The sequence below is a fragment of the Neopelma chrysocephalum genome, unplaced genomic scaffold (assembly GCF_003984885.1).
Source record: "Neopelma chrysocephalum unplaced genomic scaffold, ASM398488v2 Primary Assembly neopelma1_65c, whole genome shotgun sequence".
Taxonomy (NCBI): Eukaryota; Metazoa; Chordata; class Aves; order Passeriformes; family Pipridae; genus Neopelma; species Neopelma chrysocephalum.
In genome coordinates, this window is record NW_020897724.1 from 1,638,036 (window position 1) to 1,658,314 (window position 20,279).

General features: G+C 41.9%; 1 protein-coding gene across 6 annotated transcripts in view; it reads left to right on the forward strand.

Annotated features, from left to right (window-relative positions):
* The window catches only part of MRTFB (myocardin related transcription factor B), a 76,517-nt gene that overhangs the window by 24,445 nt on the left and 31,793 nt on the right, over positions 1 to 20,279 (forward strand). Inside the window, exon 1 of one of the 6 annotated variants that reach the window (XM_027684328.1) lies at positions 10,144 to 10,535. The exons of the other annotated variants lie outside the window; for them this stretch is intronic. Coding sequence (XP_027540129.1) covers positions 10,415 to 10,535 — 121 coding nt within the window. The 5' untranslated portion in view covers positions 10,144 to 10,414. Of the gene's footprint in view, positions 1 to 10,143; positions 10,536 to 20,279 lie in introns of those variants that run through there. 6 annotated transcript variants of the gene reach the window in all.

Below are 20,279 nucleotides of genomic sequence, written 5' to 3' on the forward strand. Positions count from 1 at the left end.
TGTGTGTGTGTGTGTGTGTGTGTGTGTGTGTGTGTGTGTGTGTGTAGATATACCTCTGGAAAACTTCTTTTTTCCTAATTGCCTGTAAAACCACAATATATGACATGTGTCATATATCATGTGTTGAGTTTAAATAAGTCAAACCTCCAGAGCAACCAAACTGTCACTCAGCTGATTAAGGGATTTTGGCTGATTTGGTTAAAAGTAATTTTTTTTTGTGGAAGGAATGAAAGTCAGAAGAAAATTGTAAAAGCGAAATTTGAACGTGATGGATTCATATTAAAAGTAGCTTTAATAATTACTCTTTGTTTTTACTTTTTACCAAAAACTGGATTTCTGCAGGAGTATTTTTGCATGTCACTATTTTATAAATTCTGTGAGCATAAGAGATTTCAGTACCCAGAAATACAGTGGCACTTAATAAAAAGGGGGTTTTTTTGGTTGGATATTTTTGTGCAGGAAGCATTGTGCTTACTGGGAGCTTTGGTAGTGATCCTTTAAACCTTTTGTTTACTGGAGTGAGTCTTTTGGCAGTATTCCAGCAGAAGGCTGAGCAATTCCAGTGTTACTCTGCACAGTGTTGTTAAGCTGACTTGCACAAGTTAGTACAGAAACTGTGTTCCCAGCTTTCCCAATGACACTGGAAGGGTGGGAGGCTTGTGCTTTGGTTCTGTTGAGCATGGAGGTGATCACAGGGTAACAGAAGTGTGGTGAAGGGCCAGGTGTGTGCCTGGTGAGCCAGGAGTCACTGGGGATGGCATTGCCTTCTCCTTCTGTACACTGTGCTCCTGTTCCCTGCCCTGTGCCCCCAGAGATCCCAGCCCCAGAGCAAAGGAGCTGTGAGAGTCCAGGTGAGCAGAGCTGCTGGGTTTGGTGCAGATTCTCACGGTTGAGCCCAAGCTCCAGTGGCACTGATGTCCCTCAAGTTCACAAAGGAACACTTACATGCTGTGCCAACTCTGTTGAAGAGGTTTTGACTTCCAGCAGAGGGTCAATAACAAAACAGTTGAAGTGCATTAGGGTCTTAAGCTTTTCTAGTCATTTATTACATGAGGTGTTTACTCCCTGAATAAAGACAAATGGATGATTTTGGTGGTGGATGTTGTATATTGGCCTTCTGAACTGTCACAATTTTAAGATTCTTTTTCATTTGAGGTGGTTTCAAGTTAATGGCTGTGGGCAATACTGGCTTAGTAATGAAACTAATTTCAGTTTCTCATTAGTCTGCATCTTCCTGGATAATTAGGCAACACATGCAGTGCACTGATCATGTAACCCTGTGCCCTGTGTATTGCAGCATTTTGTCTTGCCTGTTCTCTGGAGCCCAACTCTTGTTCCACTTGCTAAAAAGCAGCAAAAGTTACCATTTTGTGGGTTTTGCTTTTCACAGTTGTCACCTCCTGCGTGGACACGGGGATGTGTCTGCGATTGTGGCAGTCTCATGACAACCATTCGTGTACAGTCCCTGTGTCATGTGAGCAGTTGGGCTGCTCACAGAAAGGGAATTTGGGAAACAGGCTCCCATTTGCATCCCTGCCTGGAGGATGCTGGGTTGTGCACTGTATGTGCTGTGTCCTTAGGAAGGACAGCTTGGGGGAGGAGAAGAGTGACACAGATGAGGCTCTTTGGGAGCAGGAGGCAGAAAACTGGTGACTGGGTGTTGCTGGGTTGGGCTGCAGAGGAGGAAGAGTGCCAAGAGTGGCAGGCAGTGTGGCACAGCTGAAGTACCAGTCAGAACAATGTGCTGCCCACACACTGTGCCACAGCTTCACGAGCTTCTGTCTGAGAGCCAGGAGGTGGCAAGGGAGGGAAGGATCCGCTGTCTGCTGCTGACAGCAGGAGGGTGGATGGGAATGATGCTGCCTGCAGCTTTCCAACCTGCTGTTTCAGAGCCAAAGGATGGAAAGAGATTGCACATGGAGATACCATCAAAAAAAGGAAGCAGTGCCTGAGCAGAGCTTTTTGCATGTTGAATTAGTACCTTTGCAGAATTGGTGAGCGTGCCACTTTGGCTGGTGGAGGGAGGTGTGAAGGTCTGGGTGTGAGGAGCCATGCAATCGTTATTTCAAGGCACAATTAAAATGGAAAGGTCTTAGCTGGTGTTTTACAGCAACTTCTCTTGGCTCTCCAGTGGGTTCCTTGACTGTCTCACTGTGCCAGAATCTCCTTGTGGCAGTGGCTACTAGTTTCTGTGAGCTGCTCCTGTGCAGTTGTCCCTGGATGGGAGCCTGGTTATATTCCTGTACTGGGCAGTTAACAGGCTGGCTCCTCCCAGGTCCTGACTGACCTACAGCACTCTGGAGGCTGCTGCAGCTCTGCATCTTGGCTGTAAACCTTCTCACATGGTGACTGTGCTCATTCTCTGTCCTCTGCCTGGTGTGGAGAAACCCTTTTGTTCCAGCAGCTGAGAGGGGTCTGCTTCTCCAGACTCAGAACCAGAGCAGGTCTGGGATTGCCTTCTGGTCCTGTGTGGGATTGTGTATCTTGTACTGGAGGAGGGTGGAGAAGGGGGTGCTGAGCCTCCCATGGCTCACTGGTGGCTGGCAGCTGCTATTCTACAGCAGAATTGAGCTAATCGAGAAGAGACCCAAGAGTCTTCCTGGATATTTTGTTGGGGAAAAAAGCCTTGGGACAATGAATGTCTTAAAGTAAAAACAAGACTGGTACAGTCTCGATTAGAAGTTTCCCAAAGAAAGCAGTGCCTCTGGCTGCATAAGAACAGGGACACCCCTGCACAGGCCCTGAGGCACTGAAGGTCAGAGGAGAGTGGCAGCTTCCTGTGGGGCCCGAGAGCTTGTGGGGAACTGTAGGGAATTCAGGGGAAGATGGAACACAGACACCAAAAAAACCCAACACAAACCAAAATAAAAACAACTACTCCACATGGTGTTTATTGGGTCCTCCCGAGGGACCAGTCGAGTCAGCTGGGAGACAACACGGTTCTTAAAATAACTGAATGAGATCCACATCACACTTAACCTAGTGATAGTACTTAAATAAATTTGATGATCCAAGGGAATTTTTCTGGCATCTAAAAGAGTCCTGGTATATTAGTTTGCCTGTTATCTCTCATCTTCCACTCCCTCAGTATGTAGCACTGGTAATATGCATTCTTGGCATAGTTTTATGGCTTCTGGACAAATTCTTAATCCTCTGTGCAGTTAATAGATTTGAACTGCAAGTTTGATATTAGGGAATCAGGTGGGATTTGGGACATTCTTGCATCTGTGCAGGACAGGTTTTTCTCCACTTCTTTAAGATCAGCTATAAGGTGTGTTTTTCCTCTCATAATGATACAAAGGTAGGTTACTGTGCTTAGAATTTATTTTCTTGAGAGAGCTGGGAGAGAGATAGTGTAGAAGAGATGGCTAGAGTGGGAAGACTAGAGAACAACAAATGGAAAACTTAGTTCTGATTAAAGTAGTAGATTGGCACAGATGATAATTGGAAATGTCATCTTAAATTCAGCAGTTTCATAGTCACTAAACTGAAAGCAGTGAGAGCTGGGAAGCAGCATGCAGATATTCTGATTAACTACACCACCCCCCAACTACAGCAAACCAACCAAAAAAACCCAACAAAACCAAACCTCAGTGTAAGTATATTCTGAAAGACCTATCTAGATAGAGAAGTATACAATTGATATAAGTTTACAATAGAAATGTGTGTGCCTATATATAGTGTAGTGTGTAAATAATGTGTATGTGTAGAATGGTTGCCCAGGGAGGTTGTGGAATCTCCATCCATGGAGATATAAAAAAATCTGACTGGGCAGTGTCCTGGGCAGCCTGTCCAGCTGACCCTGCTCCAGCAGGGGTTGGGCCAGCTCATGTCAAGAGGTTGCTTCCAACCTCAGCAATTCTTTCTCTTAAGGTTTTAATAGTCCCTGAAATGTCCAATGCAAATATTCTACTAAAAAATCCTCTGTAAGAATACACAGCATAATACAATTGATATATATTTGTCTCTGTGTTTTGTGGTTTTTTGGGAAGTTTGTTTTTGTGTGCCTGTAGGAAAAACAAATGTGTTTTAATGTGTGGACTTTTTTGGTCTCCTGTAAATGTGAATGTTGTCCTGTCCTATAGGAGATGGGAGTGCAAATGGAGTAGGTACTGATTTCCCAGTAAGTCTGTCTTTGTCATTGGTACTGCCAGTTCCCACAATCCTAGCATTCCCAGGGCATCAGTCAGTGTCTACAAGGAACAATTTTCAAATATTAAAGCATGTGAAAAGACATACAGGCCAAAACTCAGAGATCTCTAGGGACTGTGACCTCTTAAATGGAATATATTCTGACATTTTCACAGGCTACATGAAAGAATTCCAGCAGGGTCATTCCATTTGGTAAACTTCTAAACAAACATTCCATCATTTTAGTTTGATTTATAGATATTATTTTTTTAATTATCTGCTTATTGTGAAGAGATTAACATGGGAGACATGACCTGTGACAGCCTCAATTTAAGGCATCTGGTATATATGAAAAGATCCTGTTTGAGAGCTTGGCATTTGAGTGATTACAGGAGATACAGAAAGTATGTTTTCCTTTAAAGAGATCACTTGATCAAACTGTCTGATTCTGACCTTTTTTTTCTTGAAATTCCTTGTGCATAACTAAATGCATAGCTAGAAAAGAATGTTAATTTTAAATTCCACTGTATAATTGTTTCAAATTGTCAGAACTAAATCGTCCTTGCAAATGTTATTGTTGAAGTGTCAGCTTGTGATGGAGCCACTACAAGAAGGTAACACAGTGCAAACAGAACTGGTAAATGGTGTGCAGTACTTTTATATGCACCTTCTGCAAATCATGGTGGATGACTAAATACTGTCCTTTAAAGAATTTATATGTGTGCAGTTAAATGTATATAGGTATAGTAAAACATATATAAAATACATATTTTTATGCATTTTATATATATACTTTGAAAATCCTTATTAATTTAGATGAGTATATGTGCGAGACCAAATGGAAGGTAACTTTCATTTAAGCAGTGAGCTCTGCCAACATATGTCCTCCCCTAAAAGGAATTTGTGTGGGTTTTAGTGGGAGAAGTAGAACATGCAGACTTATAAATTTGACATCACTATAAGTGTTTGGAATTTTTCTGGGAAGAGTGACTGAGGTAGATGGTGACCATAATTTGGGTTGTTTGGGTCTCTGTTACGATAATGGGGGAGAATATAGGCAGAACAAAACCCCCCAGAACAAACCCCCTTGAGTTAACAATTTGAGGTAACAGTCTCACTGTTTAAAGAACTAATAGAATAAATTATAATAATGAATGTATATAATATAATAATTAATATTTTAGTTTGTGTAGTCAGTGCACTATTTTCCCATGTGAAGAAACCTACACCATGATCAAGGACTAGATTATCCTAACACAGTATAAAGGACCAAGGAATTCATCACAGTGTACATAAAGCCAAGGTGAAAGAGGTATTGGAGTAATTAAGCTTTTATTCCCACTGTAAAATGTTCCTGTGGTAGTGAGAGAGTTTAAATCCCTAAGGGGGTTCTGTTTGGTTTTGTTTTTCTTTTTAATGGGATTGCAAGGCAATGAGCTCCATATGATGAGAAGAGTTGGAATGTACTGTTAAAGCAGTTGTTGCTTAGTTACTTCATGTTTAATGAGGCTGGGAAGTGGCTCCCAGTGATGTCACTCAGCACAGGCCGATGCTGGGGAGATAACGGGGCTGTTCTCAGGGCACACAGAGAAGGGGAAGATGCTGCTGCATTGGTTCCTCCTGGGCTTTGGGGGTTTGTTAGACACTTGGGGGTCTGTTAGACACTTCACCTTTTAAATGACACTTTTCCCATAAGCTGAAGGTTTGCAGAACACTTAAGTCTGTGTTGGAGAAGAATGGGAACAAACAGTGATGACCTTAGATGAAAAGCAGAGGTTTATGAAAAACTGGTGCAATACAGTGCATTGAATGAGATGTTACTGGATCCTGCTTTATGGAGCTGACAGGGATGTTCCATTCTGAGGCCCTTTTCCTGCCTTTCACCCACTTGTATACAATATATAAACTTAAATAAACTGAAATTCAAATGAGAGGTACTTGCATCTGAAGGTGATGCAAATTCTAACAGATTTAACTTGCATAGGAATATAAAGCTTGTTGTATATTGTTACTTCAGTATCTGCTTTTGATACACTGAGGTTGTCTGTAATTGGTTTCAACCTGTAGTTGAAAAATACAACATGCACAACTTGAGATTTTTCTTTCAGCTGAAAGAAATGTTTTGTTGTTTGATAGAAACTGGTCTCTCAGCCGCAGTTTTGTTTCTGGCTCACTATAGGTTTCTGTATGATCCTCAGAGTCATTTTGCTATTTGTACTGGTAAAAATAGCTCTTTTGAAACAGGTACATGTCCAAATCAGAGAGGTTTTATGTCCAGTGTTTACTTTGGAAATGAGTAGTTCTCTTTATTACAAAACCTTCTCTATTTAAATACAGTTAGCAGCAGAAAGAGAAGATGAAAATTTTGCAATTTTAAGGGGGTTTTGGCTGTTTTCTAACAATGCCACTGATTTCAAATGAAAATCCAAATTCCACCTGCCTTTAGGAAACTGAACACAAAAGCATTTCAGACTTGAGTGGAGTTGAAAGACCCCCAAGCTTTTTTTGGACCTGTTTTATATTTCATATTTCATGGGTTGTGTTCTATTAACTATATTACTGCTAAAATAAAGAGTAGTCAAAGAACAAACAGGTTGCTATTGTTTCCCTAATACTTATTTTGCTGTAGGCCAAAATGAGTAATTTGAATAGAAAAGTGGGAAGTTTCCACCTGTGAAGTCTTTCGCCAGTTCATGTAAGATGAATGTGGAATCGGCCTCCTTTAAAACCAACAGCCAAAGTAACTGCAGTACAAAGCAGTTTTATCTGTCAAAACAGTGACCTTCAAGGCCAAAGATACTGCCCAAACATAGGAAGTGTGTTTAATGTATCAGTGTGTGGGGGTGGCTGATGACAGGGCTCCTGCTCTTTTGTAAGAGCTTAAAAAATGACTCTCAGATCTGGGAGTGCATCAGTCAATGTGAGCAGGAGGTGCTGCAGGAGGCACAGGGGAGAACAAGTGAACCCTTCAAGGGGAGTCACAAACTCAGGTCACTGGGGGGACCTGCCTTCAGTCCCACAGGACCTGCTCCTGACACTCTGAACAGCTGGGTGTTGGTATTTAGCACATGAATTTGGTACTTGAACATGTGAACTGTGTTTCTGTGCCTTCCAGTCCAGTCCTTAGGAATGCTGAGGAAGTCAATGGTAGGAACATGCACTTTTCCCACGCTGCAGTGCTGCAGGTACAGCTGAGGAGCAGCAGTTGGCAGATGCCCCCAGGGGCCTGTGAAGCTGTCTCAGAATTTGAGACTTTTCTAACAGAGATGTTGGGACCTGGTGATTAGTTTTTCTTTGAAGCCATATCACTAAAATAGTAGAACTATACTGTTGGTCACTCAGGTAACCAGTGTATCCAAATTATCAGTTGAGCTTGGATTAATGTATATTCAGGACTGCTGGGAAAACAAGAGATTGTTGGAATAGGAGTGGGTTTTTTCATTATGTGTGTGGGATAAATGTTCTTCTTCATGCAGGGATTTAAGAGAAACTTTTCCCTGGGCACAATATCCAGATATTCTCAATATTCACAGTATAACTGAATCTGAACCAAAACTATTTTCTTTTTCCAAGGTATCTTTTCTTCCTCTTAATTTGTTCTGTCTGCCCCAACCCAATTAGTCAATATTCTGTAGCATTTATTGGTGATTGCAGTGTGTGGTTACATGAAAAATACACTGTGTCATTTTGACCATTCCTCTCTCCTAGTCTGGACAAGAACTTCTGCATTCTTATTTTCCATAAATTCTGTGATTCCTGCCTTTCTTGATAAAGTTCTTTGCAAATTACTGTTGAGATTTTGACCAGGCTTCTTAAAGGTCTTTAAAAATATTCATCTGTATGTTAGGCTTGTATTGAACTAAGAGGTGAACTTGAAGCAAAATATGAGGCATAACTCCAAGTGGCTGAAGCATAAGCACATTCATCTGCTGTGGGGTGGGTTCCCTGGAAAAGGGGGAGGAATTGGATAGCAGGAACTCTCTGCTGCTAAAGTTCATCTTTCTGAGCAAGAGAAACATTCATGAAGGCTTGAACTGCTCCTCCCCAAGCGCTGTGCCTGTGCATCAGCACTCACCTGAGCACTGGGCACTCTCAATTATATAAAGCACTTTAAACAGATAGGAAAGGATAGCACTGCCTTTGGAAATACGACATTTGACTCTTTGGGTTCTTCCCACACTTCCTCATTAGTACATTGAATTTTTTAAATGTCAAAATACTCTACTTTCTGAATCATTGTGAAATCAGTTCAGACCAAAGTACCAGTTTTTCAGTAGGTGTGTGAAGTGCACCGTACCCTTCCCATAAAACAATTTCTGCTGCTGTAAATGGTTACACTGTTAGAATATAATTCATCCATCCAAACCAGTAACTTCTCTCTTGGTATAAAAAAAATGTGGAGTAATGCGGTATATCCGTACCTGGGTGAGATTCTGTTCATTGTCTGTGTCAGATTTTAATGGGGGTTTTCTAAGCAGTGTGTGTTTGTATTCTGTTAGTCTGAGGTTTTATTTTCTGAATGTGTGGAGTTTCTCACCAGTAATTTCGTTTCTTATGCACAGTAAGTGTTCAGCTGCAGGCAGTGAGGGAGTGCATTTGATTTATGGACTTCTTCCACAGTATTTTTTCCTCCGTTCAGTAAAAATCACTGCAAAAGCAATGGTACTGGAACAGCCTGTAGTTGGTGTTTAAGCAAAACCTAATTTAAGCTGATAATTTTTAAAGAAACGATGTGCAAACAACAAATCTTCAGGCTGGGAGAGTGGCCTCAAATCATTCATGCTGCAAAGTTTTCCTTTTGCCTGTATTGTCAGCTCCTCGCATGTCAAGAAGTTGATAAAGCCTGGTGAGCTCACGCCTCCTCTGAGGAGATCTAGGTCTCCCTTCTCCAGCAGTAGGAAAACAGGGAGAGGCTTCCAAACCCTGCTGGCTGTGTCGGGCAGCTTCACACCCCGGGGTATCAGTTGCTTGCCCGGGAGTGACCGTCAAGGTGAAGAGTCGGCGCTCAGTGATTGTTGTGTACAAAGCTCTGAAGAGGCAAAAAATGGATTTCTTTCTAGTTTCCACTTTTAAAAATTCTCTGTCGAGTGTTTGGAATTGTGTGTAGATCTGTTCAAATCCGATTCTATGCAAGTGAAACAGTTTTTCTGATGGGGTATGTCCTTTATAATTTCTGGCTGAAAGATTTAAAATATGAAGTGGGGGTGTGAAAAATACGTGCAGCGATGGTGTTTTTAGGTTGGAGGCAAAATACACCTGCTGGAGTTACTTGTTGACATGTAGTGACTACTTAACATTATGTACAGCTTATTTTCTCTAAGTACATGAAATTAAATGCAAACTCGTTTGCTGTTCCCTCATGGCCAGTACCAGATAATTAGAGGGGATCCATTTCCCTGAAATCTTCCAGGTTGACACTGAAGTTGATGACTCATGTAAGATAAATGGGATATGCTGGAGAGAATGGCAGATCAGGAGCTGTGGGAGGAAATACTCCCGAAACTGCTGGGAATAATGAGATGTGTAACTAATGCGAAGAGGAAAGTAATAAAATACTTGGGGTTTAGTTATTTACTGCAAGGAACAGAATTACACTGCAAGGAAAGGCATGGAAATAATCCCTGATTTTCCCAGTTACCTCTGCTAGAATAAATGTCTCTGAAACAAGATGTGGGGCTGGGGTGGGTGGGAGGGTTCTTTCCCATAACTTTTCCAAATGCCAGCGCGCAGCTTTGGTTCCTGGTGAAACCCAGTGAGCGGTGACTGTGCCGGGCAGGGATGAAGGATTTCTGCTGCCTGCGGCAGGAGAGGGGGAAGGGAGAGGGAAGGGGAAAGGGAGAGAGTCCTCAGCAGCAGTTTGTCTTGGGCAGCAGCGAATGCTGCTCCTTCAGCAACTGCTGGATTTATTTTTAACCGCTTGAGTCATTCTTTGTCAGATGATTGACCACCGAGCTGCACGGTGGAACACGAATGGGCAGGGGCAGCGAGCGGAACCGAAGGAAAAGGGGGAGTGGTTGTCTGGGAAGAGAGGTGGGATTTGGGAGTTGTGCTTCACATGCTCCGTGCCTGCTGTGTGAGTGAGTTCAGCTCCAGAGCCGGCAGCGAGCGGGGGCAGCCTGGAAAGGGAGAGGGAGAGGGAAGGATGGAGGCTGCGCTGGGCTGCACCGCGCCGGGAGAGCCCCTTCCATAGGCACGGCACCGGGAGCGCTGCTTGGGACCGCCTGGCCACAAAGGCATATTTTTTTTCCTGTGTTGGATGTTGCCATTCTAAAGGATTCTCACCATGATCGATAGCTCCAAGAAACAGCAGCAGGGCTTTTCCGAGATTTTATCCGCAGGAGATCTTAAGCCACTGAAGGAGAAGGAATGCCTTGAGGTGAACAGCCAGAAAACCCTCAAGGAAGGTCAGTCACTTGCTGGTTGGGGACACAGAACTCCTGGGCAGATCCAGCATGTGTGGTGTGATGCTGTAGGTCAGGCAGAATTTTTGTACATGAAGTGAGGTATTGTTTTCCCTCCAAAAAAAAAAAATCTAAAAGCTACATTTAAATTTTACCTGAGACTATTAAAATAACAATGATGATACTTGATAGAAATGTGGCATGAAGAAAAATGAGGGATTAAGTAAGATACTTTTCAGAGTATCATTTAGTGCTGAATTAATGAAGTACTCTGAAATTGTCCTGTAAATATTGCACAAAATGCTTCAAAATGCCACAATTGAAATAAATGCCATTAAATATGACATGTCAAAATAAAACTCCACAAACCTTTAGTATTAGACATATTACTACCTCATTTTCAACAGTGCTTTTCTCAACTCCTGTCTTTCTTTGGAATTCCCTTCTCCCCTCACATTTTGAATTAGATTTGACTCTGCTTTTGAAATGCGTGGTTTTCAAGCCACATTATATCATCTTAAGTGATTGGATTTAGACTGACCATTAAATTGGTACAATGCACAGGATTAGTTTGTAAAATAGCAATAGTCTGAGAATATTTGGAGCATTGTTTAGAGCCGACAAACAGTAGTGTTCGAGATTCATTGTAAGTAGTATTTGTTAGGCAGATTTGTTAATGCTGCTGAGACAGGGAAATGGGGTTTTCTTCCAGCTGGCCTGGGTGAAGGGGGAGAAGAAGGAGACCTCTGGAGGTCCCTGCCAGCCCTGCCCAGAGCAGGCTGGGGACTGCTGTGAGTTACACACCGGGCTCCTGCAGCTCTGGGCTCAGCCTCCAGCTTCTCAACCCCACACACACTGTATGTGGAGTAGACAAAATCCCTGCTTTCCTTCACAGCACTCTGCCTTGGCTTTTCCTCCAGATACCTCAGGATTGTTTGGTGATTCAGAGATTTCGTCCTTGGTGTTGTGGCAAGACTGCTGCATGAGATCATGCCTTTCTCAGAATTTAAATGCTGGGTTTGTTTTGGGGTTTTGTTCATTTATTTTTAAATTTGTACCTTAATAATGTTTGCAGTAGCAAAAAGACAGCCCATATTCATGATTACATTCAGTACCTGACAGTTGAGTTTGAAAACCCCGTTAGTTAGCTCTAAGTTGGAGCTAGAGAAAATGCTGGGTTTATGTAATGTACTGACACCAAAGGTCTGTTATTGATAGAAAGATAAGAAGTTGAGTGTTGCTGCCTGTGGCAGTGGCTGAGAGCAGAGCAGTTCTGCTTCCTTTGCAGCAGGAAAGTACTGACTGGAAGACAAGGATTGAAAGAAAGGGCCACCAGTGGCTCCTTTTTCATGGTGTTTTTGCCTTGCAACTCCAGCCAGGCCCAGGTAAACTCCTGCTGCTGCTGCCTCTGGGGCTCTGGGGGCAACAGCAAGGAAGAAAGGACTGAGGGAGCTGAGAGGGCCAGAGGAGTGAGGGGACTGATGGGGGCAAAACAAAACCTATCCAAGCTGAGCTACTGAGAAATAAAGGGGAGAAAAACATGGGAAAAACTAATATGTGGGTAGTGTAGGTGGGCTAATGAGTAACCACGGTAATAATGATCCTCAGTCATCTTTGAGCGTGTCAGTTATGTAGAAGGTGGATGAAAGGATGTACATTACAATAATAATGGTCTGTCAGAGTAGTGAAAACCCTGCAATTATGGGACACTCTTCCAGTCTAAATTAATGAATATTTTAGAGCTTAAATTATTCAGTGCATAAAAGAAGATATAACTGTTTTCCACAGTCACTCTCTTTGCTTCCTTTTCTCTGTTTTAGTACCTGCTCTCCATTTTCACTTTCCCCCGGTGAATGTTGCTCATCCTTTTATCTCCCTGAAGTTTGGCAACATAATGATTAAAATAATGAACCTCTTTTTGAGAGTTTGATTGACTACAGGATCTCCTCTTCCAGCCTTCCCTCCTTCTAAATCTTAGAAAAACAAGCATTTTCTTTCTTGTAGTATATAGAATGAATTATTGAAAATATTCCAAATCTGCTTGATTTTCATCTAGAGAGACTAAAACAGAGCTTCACCTTTTCACTTTATAGTGTTACGAAATATGTAGTTCAGGTATTTTATAGACTTTTAAAAATTCAATTGCAGTTGTTAATTTAATCCTATTTAAATAATACTGCAGATGACATTTTACTTGAAAAAAATTGCAGATTACTTATTTTACAGAAGAGTATATTCTAAATTAACTTGTGCCATTCTGTCTTGGGTTTTTTCCCCTCCTCCTCTTTCCTCCTTTAGTTCAAATGATGTGGCTGGTTTTGCCACCTGAATCATCAAATGGTTTTTTTTGTTAAGACACAAAAATACTTAAAAATACCACATGGAAATGGTTAAACCTGCAAAAGTTAAAAATGTAATTCTATTGGCAAACCCAGGTGAAGTACGTAGAGATCCAGTAATTCAGAAGGTGCCTTTGTTTCATAATCTGTTTTGCACAGGTTTGATAAACCTAAAAATCCTGAGATATTACAGGGTTTATTTCAGCAGTGAGTACCTTCAGAGATTTGGTGGGTGCAGAGCGTTTTTTACTTCCTATTTCTGTATAAGGAAAGAGACTTTTGCTGGAAACAAAAACCCCAGGAGTGTCTTCAGCAAATTATTATTATTAAGGGCACTGGCAGGTTAGATTACAAGGATGAATTTTTTCCTTTGCTTAGGCTAATGATGCTCATTAAAGCATCCTGTAGCATGGGAGGAAATCCTCTTAATTACTCTACTTTCTTATAAATGTTATTGTTGCATATTGTCTGTTCTGTGAAAAGAGTTCTTACTTTCATCTGGATTATCAAAATCACCTTTTGCATGAGCAAGGAACCGAAATAGTTTTTGGCCCCGAGGCCCCCACGCAGTGATAACTCAACAGCTTTGCAGAAGGTCCCAAAGCAGTGGCTGTGCCTCCTGTGGTGTCCTGGAGCAGCGTCAAGTAAGAACCAAAACATGTGGAAAGGTCCAGTGAAAAGCCTTCCATGAAGTCAGGCCATCACTGGGCACAGTCAGTGTCACCAGGGCCTCTGTGAGGAACTAGGAACAAATTCAGGCTGCAGAGGGAAAGATTCTTAACTGAGCAGTGCAGAGAGTCTTGCCTTGTACCCTAAATTGCTTTGTTATAAAGAGGGATGAGCTCCTGCAAGACCATGCAGAACTCATGAAGACACAGTATTAAATTGGTGCATCAAATCGGTGTGGTGCTGCCTTAGGTGGGATTTAAAAGGACAGTGGATCCCAGTTTGTTTGCACCATATTTTTCATGTCATGATCTCAGCTTCACAGTCACTAATTGCCTACAAACTACTTTAAAGGAAAAAAAAAGACTAACCAGGAAGGAAATTTTCTTTCCACTTTGAAACATAATTTCTTTCCTGGATTTGTTTTGCATTTTAAATTTACTGTTTTGTGAGGAACTGGAGACTGGCAAGTGCTGGAAACAGGATACAGGGTGGAATGAGTGGATTTCTCAGGTGTGCACTGGAATTGTGTTCATGCTGTCTGGTTAACAGATTACCAGGAAGGATTTCTTCCCTTCATCCCTTGCAATCAAATCCATATTGCATGGGAATTGTTTATTCAACAGACTTCCTGCTATTGCTGGCGTGGTGAATGCTGATGATACTCTTGACCTCTGGTGGCATGTCAGACTTAGAGATTCTGCTGTTGGTTTGTTGGTTTTGGTTGGTTGGTTTGGATTTTTTATAAAGAAAAAGCTCTTAAGTTGTATTATCTGGTGTTTAGAGGTGTTTTTATGACCCCTTATCAGTGGCAGTGATTCAGGTATGTTTCTTGAGACATAGATAATGAAAAAAACACTGGAGGAAAAGAAAGTGTTTCTATCATCTTAGTTAATAAAGGAGGCACTATAAATTCAGTGTCATGATCACGTGAGGCTGTATTAAAATCTACCATAAGCAGTGTCTTTAATGTCAGTGGGATAATTGCGTGTCTTAAAAGTAAAGCACCACTTATTCCACAAAATTTTCTTCTTCAGTGTAGCATTTAAATAAATAATAAATATGTTGTAATACCATTATAATAAAGACAAGCTTAAATACATCGATAAACCAGGACCATGATGGATTCATTTGATATTGTGTGTGATCTGTGTACAGTTAGAAGATACTTGGTTAACCAAGAGTTTAAAGAAAACTTGCTATGGCAATGACAGGATTTCTTGAGGGTTTTATAAAAGGTCAGGATTAAGTCTGCTGCTGCCAAAAGTAGGTGTAGTCTCACCCAGCCCTGCCCTGCTGCCTGCCAGCTCCTTTCTCGCTGGCATTAGTGACTGTGCAGCCCCAGAGTGAGAGGGGTCAGGGAACAGCTATTACTGGAGAGCACTTATTGCACTGTGCTGCTTCTCAGCCTGCCCAGAGCACTGCCCTGCAGTGCTGGTGCAGCAGGAGCAGCTGGGCCTGGAGGGAGGAAGTGACCACTGGCCTTTCTTCAGGAATCCTGGCTTAGTCATCCTGAGTTATGGAACCACATGAAACAAATCACTGTCTGCTTTGCTGCTCTGCTGGGGGCTTCTTCTTCCCTTCCCATGCAGCACCACATGTGTGTGCCTCAGCCTCTCTGCTGCCAGGGCTGGTTAATGCAGCAGCTTTGCCATCCCTGTGTGCAGTTGGGCTCCTCCCCTGAGCATCCCCGGGGCTCTGGGGGTGTCTCTGGAGCGGAGCTGACACAAGGCTGGTGCTCACTCCCATCCCGCTTTGCAGTCAGGCAGCTCAGTGTAGATCCACCTTCCTCAGTGCTTTCAATTGTTGGGGAATCACCTGAGTTGGAGAACCTGCTTGGGTCTGTATTTTGTTTGCCAGCTCTGTTGGCTATTCCATGGGAATAGCATGGAAAATGGAGGGAGCTTGACTGGAAATCATCTGTCATCATTGGATGTAATACACTCCAGATTATCACAAAGCAAGTCATAGTAGATGTAGAATTCTGACTCAAGTTCCATGAGTCCATGGACAGTACAGTTCTTGGCTGATAGTAGTATTTGAGGAAATGCAAATTATTTTTAAAAAATAACTTCTGCATTAAAAATCAGAAGATTGTACTTAGCAGAGGAATACTTGAAGATTTAGAAAATGTTATTGTATACTCAAATTGTGTACTAAAAGTATGCAATTTTAAAGAAATGGGATATATAAGCTTTAGCTTATTCAGGCTTTTCACCCAAGATGGTCATGATTTGTCTCATTTTAAAGATGTAAACAGAATTGGGAAAAGTGTAGATTTTACTCTTTACATATATGTGGGTATATATGTATTCACCCCAGCAGACATCCCCGTAATTTGTTTGGAGGTTGTGTATGTTCTGGCTTGTTTCTAAGCAACGTGTTCCATAGCAATAGGATACAATACAGATTGTCCTATATCCCAGTCATTTCAGCCTCTCAGCTAATGATCTTGTTGTGCTCGATGGGTTTGTTTGAAGTGTTTAGTTTACATTAACTATCTCTGCCATGTAGGTTTTCCTTTTCTCCTGTCAGAGGTCGGTGTTGCTGCTGGAGGTGGTTACACGGCATCATTACAGAGCAGAGCTCCAAATGCCAGGGGTGTCATTTCAGAGATCTGGAGGGGCCTGCAGGGTTTCCCTCCAGAATTCTGAAGAGATGATGTGCAATGGCCCTCAGCAGTCTCATCTCATGTACTTTACATTTATCCAGAACATTTCTAAGCTGCAATGAAAGTATGACTGAATAATTGCTTAAAGTGAGTCTGCAACAGAGCTGTTTCACTTGCCTTAATTATTTTGGGTATAGTCTTAGCAGAAAAATCACATATAAAATAATGGAAAAAAGAACATAAAGTTATATGAAGATATGAAAGGTGGTTTGGGTTTTTTTTAATAAAAACCTGTAAAATAAGTAAAATATTTCCTTTTTTAAATTATATCCTGGCACATGTGGCAGTTTTGAAGACTAAACCCAGTATAACACATTCACTCACGATTAGATGATGTCTGATTTTTTTTTTTTACAAAATGAATTGGTGATCAATTATTTTTGTTTTAAAATGGAGAGTGTTTAACATACTGTATCACCATCTTCAGGCTGATGGGGAGTGAGTGCCACAATTTCAAATGCATTTGGTCTTTAAAATGCTGTACAACTTGCTTAGAATCACTTCCAACAAATTACAGGTAGCTAAATACTTTCATGGTTTTCCTTCTCCTTCCTTCCTTCTTTGACATGCCACATAAATGAAGTGAGCATTATATTACTGAATTCCTGACTTTGCTCCAGTGGAACGTGTAACGCCACGTGCAAGCCCCCACACTCCATATCCTTCCTGAAACGTGTGCCTTGTGTGTCACCTGCTCTTTCTTTTACTTATTATACAGCACATTCCATTTACTAATTTTGTGTTTTATTCACAGAACAAATATCAGTGGAAAAGATTAACCATTTTTGTCTCATTCAAGCATTTAATAATTTATTAAATAGAGTACCACACCTCATAAAGAGCTGAGGGAGAAACAATCACAGCTCAGGAGAAAGCAAAACCTCTGTCTCTGGAAAATGACCTTAGTGTAAAGTTGTGCTGTTTAGAAAATATAAATGTTGAAGTCCAAGCAGACGGGGTTTGGAGTGGAGGGGTAACGACTGCAGGATGCACAGAAAGTCCTTGATACTCCAGTTGTGCTGCCCTGTGGGGTTGGGCTGCAGCTCTGATACAAAGCTGATGCTCGGAGCGCTCCTCGAGCCCACCTAGGTGTGATGAAATGCTCTGTCCCACTTCCCTCCCCCCTGCTGCTCGTGCCCGTGTGTCAGTGCTGTGGTCCCGGTGCCCAGTGCCTGGTTTGCAGTGACTCCAGAGGAGGGTGGGATGGCAGAGCCCACCCCTGTTGTCGGCGGTGCCCCGGGGCTGGGCGAGCATCCGCTCCCTGCGCTGCAGCCTCAGCGGGCAGAGGTTCTGGCTGCAGAAAAGCTGCTTTAAGCTGGCAGGAAGAAATGGAGGCTTTCAGTGGAACAGCTCCTCATTTAAAGGAAACAGCCCTATTTCCAGCGCTGTTTCCATGGCAGCCAGCCTAGCACTGGAGTTCCTGCCGCTTGGAAATTTCCAAGGGGGTATGCAGGAATGTTGGACATGACATTTTCCCATTTTTACTTGCAGGTTTAAGAGTTTAAATAGCTAATATCCATTGGATTTACACTTTGGAAGAAATAATGAGATGATTACATACGGAACATTAAAAAAATCTGGATGCATTGTTTTTCTTTTTGCTGCTATTTGAAAGAACTGGGTGATGGAGCCCTTCTCCTTCAGCCCTGTAATTGTGAAATGGCAACAGCTCTTTGCTGTTTCATAGTACCTTCTATAAAAAGATAAAATCTGATTTTAAATTAATAGGTTAGTATGAACTGTGTTAGATGTGGAATTACTAGTGCTGGAACTGTGCACAGCATGTGTTCTGCGTTTTTTCAAGACAAGGAGCAGTGGTGAAAGCTTGTCAATCAGCATAGATAGCACTGTTCCTGTAGGACAACTATCAATTTATTTTTGGCCTCTTTACATTCCAGTGCTTGTGATGATATAGTACTACTTTGAGACTGCTCTTCCATAGGATACACATTACAGATTTGTAACAGAGATCACTTGCTCAGCTTTGATAAAAGCTGTTTGTTGGAGGTGTTGTAATAATACCCTTTATTTTCACTCATTCTGCTGTTCACACCGAGTGAGACGTGACTGGACACTCCTTTCCTGTCCTGCCTTTCCAAGGGGCTCATACAGAACGTGATGTGTGTCCTGAAGTGTCTGTTTGCCAGTTTTCCTGCCCTCAGCCCCTCGTAGCCCTTCAGCAGGACATGGAGGAGCTGCTTGTTCTGGGTGTCCTTGATCCTGTGCCCCGTGAGGGCTCGGGGTGTGTGACCTGGGCAGGACTGGCTGGCTGAGAACAAAAGCCATTGGCTTTATAGAAGTTGCTGCTTTACAGAAGCACAGCTGTGCATGGTAAAGTGCCTCGGTTTACAGGTGACCTCTCCCTTTCCTACCACCATCTCCGTTCCCTGGCTCCTGGAGTGTTGATTCCCTCTGTGCTGGCACTGGAGGAAGCTGTCAGAGTGGGAGCACCAGCCTCTGGGGCTCAGTTTTTTCAGCTGGTGAAAAATCCACACCTCCAGTGCAGTCACAAGACTTGTGCTGACTCTGAGAGTCAGATAACCAGATGTTCTTACTGTGAGGAGGGATTATGCTTTTCTGTTTTGGCAGGAGGTATTAAATAAGCTATCCAGGCTTTAATGATCATTTTATTGACTGAAGAAAACACTTGGAAATTTTGAAATCTCTTGGTGTTCAAGTGTTAAAATCATACCCTGACTTGAAAATGGAAAAGAATACCCGCCCTTCTCCCTCAGTCAAAACAGGAATTTGACTGACCTCTCTGTGCATGGCTTTTATTCAGAAGCAGTTCACAGACAGTTTTTAGAGTTGCAGTGGTGTGAAGGAGGAGTCCTGCCAGATAATGTGAAGTGCAAAATATTTGTACCATCTTTTAGCAACTAGATTTGCTCAGTGGTGTTAACACAGTCCTTCTTTTGCACATGCACTTGAAATAGGAGGAAGAGTATTGCTAATATTAACACTGTATTAACATATCTAAATATTCGTTCATTTGAGGCCTTTATTTCAGAGCTCGTCTTCTATGATTTTAGATGTTATGTAGGTAACTGCCTGATTTTACAAGTGTAAAAGTGAGAGGTGAATTATCTGGCTACAAGCTGAATGGATTTACCCTGATAAGAACAATCTGCTAAACACAGTGTAGCAGCAAGTACCATTCCCAGGGGAACTTTGTAGTACCTACACCTCATGTCTTTTGAATTCTCCCTTCCCCAGATTCTGTGCTGGCTTGTCTGTAAAGGGTTCTTTGAAATAAAGGGGAGGGGGAAGAAAAATCCTTAACCCACACTAGAACAAGTAGCAAAATACATATTTGGATAATGCTTCAGTGGGTTTTAGATTTTTTTTTTTGAAGCTGTGTCCCCCTGTCTCATCCATCCTTATTAGATTTACTGCTCTGTGTGTCACTGACTGTTCTAGAAATCTCTTGCTGTATGGATTTCTATATATATGATAAGCAAAGTCTGTATCAGCTTTAATTACAGTAGATTTAAACCAACCTGAATTCTATTCTAGATAGTTTCTCACTGAAATAAATTGCCAAAGTGCAATTCTCACATCGTTCATTCTTGTCTTTGAAGATAATTTCATCATATTTTCCTTATTGAAAACTTGTGATTTAGTTTCCATGACTCCCATCTTCCTGGCTGGCTGGCTGCTCTTTGAGCTGCTTTTTGTGAGTCCCCATTTTCTTCTCAGCTTTTCCCAAACCTCGTTCCTGCTCCCTTCCTTTATACCTACTTCAGGTTCACCTGCAGTCTGACAAGTCTGTGTGTAACTGCTGCCCATGACAGCACAGAGGGAAGAGAAGGGTCACTGCTGTCTGTAGTGACCATCTGTAACCCAGAAATGCTCTCACTAGATGAAGTTATGCAACTCAAGTACAGGTGTTGCCATTTCTTCCTTAGGAACATCTCTGCTTTTTACTAAAAGTATTTTAGGGGGCTAAAAATATTTTAGGTCCTTAGGTCTTTTGCAGAGATACAAATATTGGTTTTTTTCCCTGGTGTGTTTGCTTTGGAAAAGCAAAACTTTTTTAGCTTTTCAGCTTTTAAAAATAATATATTTAGT